General features: G+C 30.7%; 1 protein-coding gene across 1 annotated transcript; it reads left to right on the top strand.

The window, feature by feature from the left end:
- Positions 1-701: 701 nt before the first annotated feature.
- LOC126837802 (uncharacterized) lies at positions 702-7,309 on the top strand. Its single transcript, XM_050571754.1, has 2 exons — positions 702-1,605; positions 4,934-7,309. Exons 1-2 carry the CDS (start codon positions 1,592-1,594, stop codon positions 6,717-6,719), a joined length of 1,800 nt encoding a protein of 599 aa, XP_050427711.1. The 5' UTR covers positions 702-1,591; the 3' UTR covers positions 6,720-7,309.
- The last annotated feature ends 262 nt before the right edge of the window (positions 7,310-7,571 follow it).

The following is a 7,571-nucleotide window of genomic DNA, read 5'->3' as shown; positions in this document are numbered from 1 at the left end:
AGGTGGTTTGTCATACCCAAGTCCTGATTTAATTAAACTGTGTATGCAGACTGAAAAAAATATAAGAGTTTATCAATCAATAAATTGTTAGTAGTTAAAAAAACTAGGTTACGGAATTGGTATAACAAACTTATACTATTTAAAGGACAGTAAATAGTGCTTAAAGTAAAATGTATTATATTTATATATTTTTTTTTATTAATGTATTGTATTATATTATGACTATTATGTTTTATGACTACCTATGTAAATAAATAGTGGTTAAATTTGTTTTTTAATTATTAAAATTTGAATTATTATATGCATTTCGTTACAATTAATGTATTATAATTATATTATATATTTTATTTTAAACGAGATAAAAAAAAAAAGAGATCCACCTCTACATGTATCCAAGTTTTATATATTTTGTAACAAAAGTTGAATAAAATAAATGGTATGGCAGTTTATTTACTCTGGAAATAAGTTTATTTGTTCCAGAATAAATATCGGATAGGAATTTTAAGAACAATATCCGGACCCTTGATTGTAATAGCGATTCTTCAAAGCAAATCAGAAAACCAGTTTTTCATCCGGTAAATTATTTTATATTCGTAAAAGTGGTCAAACTGAAGAATTAACATTATTGTTTTCTATTATAGTAGTGCATTTTTTTTAAAAACCATTAACCAATTATTTAATTACTTTATATTATTGTAACGGACCCACCCTTATCAGGGCTAATAGATACATATATATATTTATTACATTGTACAACTTATCAGGACTAACATATACATATATCTATATATTATATTATATAACTTCTCATTATTAAATATTGCTAAATATGAATGTACCACACGTGCCGATTTCACATCAGACCCAAAAGGTCATTACAGCATCTTGCGAAAGCAGACAACTTGCAATTTTGTTCACAGTTGACCTCAAACACGAGGCCAACCACTAAGAGAAACTTAACGTTTTTGGCAACTACCGTGCGAATCTCACATCGAAGCTAGCCAATTTCGACCATGCGAAGGCTGCACTCTCATGCCTCTACCCTTCCTCCACCGTTGACATAAGCGGATGCCATGGACGAGCGAGGTCATCCATACGCGGACTTTCGATAATTGCGAGGATTCCCACGGCCATTCAGCGAGCGGACCAACATATAAGGGAGAACTTCAGTCATAGCAGAGCAGATGTACTGGGACCACCATACACTACACTTGAAGTTTCTACCTATCATCTTCTTTTGAAGTCTTAAGCGGCTTATAATTGTCTTAATCATCATATTTTTGAAGCATACTGAACTTATGCTATTAACTGGTTGTCGTTGTACATGTTTTATAAGTATATTAAATTAAATGTTTGTGATTTACTCTGAAGTTATTCTATTAAATATCTAAAAACCTATCACCACGATTGTAACAACACTCAAACAGCCTGCAATACATACATACAGGGCTACAGGGTTGCTACATTGGCGCAGTCTAAAGGGATCGTTCAAAGACGGTAACGACATCAAGTCCAACTGATTTCAACTGGAAGGGACAAGTCAATTGAAGCACTTCGTTGAAATCGACGTTTTTGGAAGAACCATTCAAATATGAACGCTCTTTTGTAAGTAGATAAGAAACTTAAATTGTATTAAGCTAAGTTAAGAATTTTTGTTTTATATAAGTGATAATCTTAAGTGTAGGTAGGCCCAGTCATCTCCCAAAATTAAAAAAAAAAAAAAAATGGAATCAAAAGATACTTTAGGAAATCAAGTTATAGACCAATTAATAGACCTGACCAAAAGCGATAGTAATGAAAGTAGTAATGAAGGATTTTTTGAATCAGAAATTATAGAATCCCCTGAACTAATTAAAATAGGAAACAATGACATAGGAAATGATTGTAACGATGTAGTAGATAAGGATGTTAAGGGGAGGTCAGTTGAATCAATAGAAAAAGAAATAGATAGATGTTATAATTCACAACGTAATGTTAGCAAATCTAGTGTAAGGGAACCTAAACAAAAATCTTAATCACCTAAGACTGTTTCTAACATTATTGACCGTAGTAATGTTAACATTAACAAGTATGCAAACACACGCTGTTGGATTTGTAATAGGCTTGGCCATATTTCCTTTTTTTGTAAATCACGTATGAAATATAGTATTAATACAAATAATAATAATAGAAATTATAAAACTTCTGTTCGAACTCGTCCAGCTATATGTAATGATTGCAACGGTACAGGCATCATTTTTAAAGAGAGATCGCTGAATCGCCAATCGGCGCATTTCCAGTGATAGAAAGAAAAAAAAATGCTTATCACTTAAAGAGAAATAACACCTAGAAACACCTTGACCAGATTGATAGACCATAAATCGAATCAAAAGTTCATATACGTCTCAGTAATACCTATATTATAAATTAACTTAACTATTGTTAATGTCAAAATCATTATTATTACCTAAATAATTAAATCAATTGTGGTTAATGACTTATAACCAAGTAACTTTCAGTTAGAAAAAAATATATATATATACGAATTTAGAAGTAAATAAATAACTATGAATATGGCAATCTTGGCGAGTTTCTGGGTGTTGCCTATAGAAAAAAAAAATTTTTTAATTATAAGTTAATAAGTAAAATGCTGTTCTTTATAATACATATATTAAATAATATGTAGCGTATAAAAAAAAAAAATAATAGATATATAAATAAATATAATATGTTCGCCATTCTGTTAGAGTTGCCGACTCGAGTTGAATATTACTTATTTATTAAACGCCTAAAAAGGGCCACTTTTTATGTTTAAAAGGAAGCTTACCGATCTGCGGATCTATTCATGCTTTTATTTTCCCACTTTGCTATACCAATTTTATGAAAATATTTATATATATACACGTTATATATATATCTTGTTAGGCTTGGAATTGATTAACACAAGGATGTTAGAACGAGAAACTGATCACTTTTCTTTTTAACCAATCCTAACCAATTTTCCAGAGTACTTTGTTAGGCTATTTAAATAAATAAAATTTGAATCGTAGTTTAGTATTGATATTGAAAAGAATTTGTATTAGAACGCTAAACAAATTAATATTCTGAAAATTTTATTTTTACTGCTAAGTTAGAATGGATGGGCAAATAGCATCCTTACACTTATGGCGGATTTTAGTATAAGGCAATTTCTAACAGAACATAAAAAACCCAATCCATTGGATAAATTTTAGGTATACTCGATTGAGATAATCATAAAATTATAAGTCCATTAATAGGAAAGGTGTTGAACATGGCACTAAACGATAAAAATATTAAATTGGGTGTTTCACGGAAACAGTCCCCAAGACACGGTAATATGAATTTTAAACATTAAGTCCGGTAGTCTATACTTTCAATAAAAATGCTAATGTGGATGTTTCACGGAGACAGTCCTTAGTTACGGTAACACGAATATAAAGACGTTAACTCCGGTATTAAACAATGATATAAAAAATAAATTTAGCAGAATCCTACTGCATGTTGATATAAAAAATAATTTGAGCAGAATCCTACTGCATGTTGATATAAAAAATAATTTGAGCAGAATCCTACTGCATGTTGATAATGATAAAGATAAATTAAATATACAAGGTTATGATAAATTAAGAGTGGAAAGATCAACCTAAATCGTTGAATTTCCACTAAAAACTAAAAATGACGCGAATTTTAATAAAGAAGTTGGAAAAATTATAAAAAGTAACGAATCTTTGAACGTTTTAAAAAAAAAAGACTATCGATAAAAAACGGTAACATGTAAATTAAACATTAATCCCGGTACGGTTGAAACCGCTAATATAATTAATGATAATAATGATTTCGATTATAGCCATGAGGTTAAAAAAAAAAAAAAAAATAGATAGCAGGATATCAAAGAATAACGCGATTAAATTACATAGTAATGATAGAAATATTTCGATGAAACCGAGTAAAATGCTTTATAGTAGCGCGGTAAAAAAGCGTGATAAAATGAATACTAATGATAACTCTATCGAAAACACAAATTAATTAATTAACGCGAGTAATATAATTGAAAAACACGACGCTGCAAATTCTATCGAAATAGATCCAGCTATCGAAATTAAATTGATTTAAAAAAAAAAATTGAACGGGTTAACCGACGTGAACAAATTATTAACGCGAATCGTGAGATAAAAAGTGAAACCATACCTGTATGTAATAGAAAAAAAAAAAATATATATTATTGGCTCGCGAATTAAATACCAAGTTTAGCATGATAATTTCGACATGAACGACATCAGTAAATTATATAATCATAAATCCATTATCGGAAGACACACGTATTTTAGTGAATAAATTACAATTTACACCTGGTAATTTACCAGCGCTAACATAACTAGTATAATAAAGGATGGCGTTTTGCCAATAAATATAAATGAAACGCAACAAAACCGTTTAGTTTCTCGCAGATAAACGAATTAAATTATGACAACTTAGATGAATTTGAAGTATGTCACGTAAAAAAAAAAAAAAATATATTACCTTTCAGTGCCTATACTATACCGTACGTATAGTATAACACAACATTATTTTACACCGTACAAACGATATTAGTATATTTAATTCTATTCGGATAATCGACTCGTTGATATTTATCAACCAAACCCCGTATTATAATCATATACGAACGAAGACACGTACCGGCGACACGCGATACGAAATAATATTATTATGTCTGTCATATGTTATAATAAACTAATATATTATGTTATTTTAATTACTTTTAAAATAAAATGATAGTTTTCTTTTCTTTCTTTAAAAAGCTAAAGATTTAAAATTTAAAATACTGTTAAACCACTTTTTTCAATCACTTGGATAAATAGAAAACAAATATAGCAACAAATTGCTATACGGGTTGTTAAGATATATTCTAATACGAAATACAACATTTCAGGGTCATAGGAATGTGTATACTTCGAACAGTCTGCGCGGATTTTCGGTACCACGTTGACACATTATCCGATACCCAAAGCGGGTTATACTATGAAAAACTTGATTCTCTTAAGGTTCAAACCAAGGAAGTTACTCTATTGACTTATTTAGACTTAAGTCAGTACAATCAGAATGCCCAACTACTAGAGGCAAGGGTTAATGCATCATACGAATATTGTGAACACTTTACTAAATCATTTTCCCCTCAATTAGCATCAATTAATGAAAGCTATATTAATTCTATTCACGATCATTGTGTAACTTTAAACACACAAGCAAGGGTTTCTCTATCTAGCATTGTAAATAAAACTGATTTAATCTTCAGAACTATTGAACCTAGTCGTTCAAAGCGGGGAATTCCTTTTAAATTATTAAGCAAGGCAGCTCGCCTACTATTCGGATTATGCAGTGAGCTATGTATACAAAATTCAGATAAAATAATAGACAAGGTATTATCAGGTGAACATTCGGTTCTACCAATTCTAACAAAGGTCCTTGGCCTTCCTAACATTACTTCTAAGCAGCCGTCTGTCGATACTTTGGAAATGATATCCGCATATGACCAAAATAACACAATAGGAGATTTGGATCGCGTTCGAATAGACAACGCTTTAGCTCTAAACGCATTACTTAATCAATTTTCACTAGAAGCGAACACTCTTTTTGAAATACTCCAAAGCGCTAGGTTAGGTTATATACACCCTAGTCTGATTAATGACGAGGCAATTCTAGAACAACTTAAGTCCATTACAGATCAATTCGATCCAAACACCGAATTACCTTACGCCTTATCACTACGAAATATACCTAAATTACTAAAGGTATCCAAACTAGCTATATATTATTCTAACGACCGAGTTGTACTAAAAATAGGAATTCCGTTAACATATGATGAAACCTTAGATGTATTTCATATATTACCTCATCCTGTTTGTATTAACCATAATTGTGTTTTTATCAAGCCCAAATTCCATTACATAGCTATGACAGCCTCACGAAAGCTATATTCCACTTTCGAAAGGATTGATCAAATAGAATGCCAACAAACCGACGAATTTAGATTATGTCCGGAAATTTATCCATTACATCTAACCTCAAATAAACCCTTATGCGAAGCCTTATTATTCCAAGAGTTAGACACAGCACCAGCTGTCTGTGATATAACATTCAACCAATTAGGTACTACGGTGTTCTATAAGTTAACACATCAAAATAAATGGTATTTCATTTCAAACGGGGAGTCAATACTTATTACCTGCAGTAACAGCACCAATAAGTCCCTAGCACTCATTGATATAATGGGTACTGGTATTTTAACTCTTAACGAAACTTGCAAGGCTTATGGTGCCGATCATGTATTAATTCCAAGCACTCCAACTAACGAACAAGATAATTATGGTAACTACATAGCAAATGTGACAATAAAAGAAGCAAACATTTTGACTTCTACTTTAGTTGATCAAATCCTTGACCCTTTTCAATCACCAATAAGGTCCATAACTGATTTTTTAAATACGGGAAAAACCCTCTCTCAGTTGCAGCTTCAACAAAATCTGTTGCAAGCACCAAACAAACATTTTTATTATAACTATATCTTATTTATAATATGTTCAATTAATTTACTAATGATACTTGCCATAATTTATCTACATGACATTAACCATCGGAATTCTTTACGTCAACCGCGACGTCAAATTGTATATACTCCAGGAGAGGAAGAAGGAGTAGAATTAAGAGGAGTAGATTAACATTTTATAATATATTAACTGAAAGTAAAAGTAGAAATTTAGTTTAGCAGTTAGATTAAAAGATTCACTAATAAGAATCATTTTTATATATATATATTTTAAGGGCCATATGATACAACCATGGCCTTAAGCCTATACATTGACATAGGGGACGATGATGAGTGCGAGTTAGACGCGTGTCTACACGCCCTAGGAGAACGACGCCAGTCGATCTCTTCACAACCGGGCCGCAGATACGTTACTTTCCAGAACCACACGTTTTATTAGGGGCTGGAAACATCATATGCCCTGAGATTTGTAGAGATAAAAAAAAAAAAAAAAAAAAAAAGAATATATATAGATATACATAATCCTCTATTGTAGTATTTATTCTAAACAGTAACTCAAATTATAAACTATCACTACTACATTTCTCCCATCCGGTAATAAACCATTTAGTTAAGATTCAATTAAGTTCTAACGTACTGGGTCTTACTACCATTAGAATAAGGATAATTTGATGTATGTAAATAAGCGCACATGCGAAAAAAAAAAAATGTTCTAATTAATCTAATATATTATACAAATAAGTACTAACCACCTTTTTATTGTTCTAAGGAAACCCCATTAATATATATTGTTAACTAACCATTATTAACCTCTTAAGCAAATTAGTTAAGAACACGAAGTATTTTAAACTTTATACATTTTATTATGAATTTAATCATGTAACACAACACTTTATGTAACTATCCCAAGCAAATTGTAACCTTTAATGAAGTTTTTTGTACTACGTCCAAAAAACTAAAAAAAAACGATGGAGATGTAACGGACCCACCCTTATCAGGGCTAATAGATACATATATATATTTA

This window comes from Adelges cooleyi, unplaced genomic scaffold, assembly GCF_023614345.1.
Source record: "Adelges cooleyi isolate 19-005CV unplaced genomic scaffold, UGA_ACOO_1.1 ACOO_flye_CR_arks_rails_tigmint_CR_PRNA_29, whole genome shotgun sequence".
NCBI classification, from domain to species: domain Eukaryota; kingdom Metazoa; phylum Arthropoda; class Insecta; order Hemiptera; family Adelgidae; genus Adelges; species Adelges cooleyi.
Note: the sequence above shows the minus strand (reverse complement) of the source record. Positions and strands in the feature narration are given on the sequence as shown.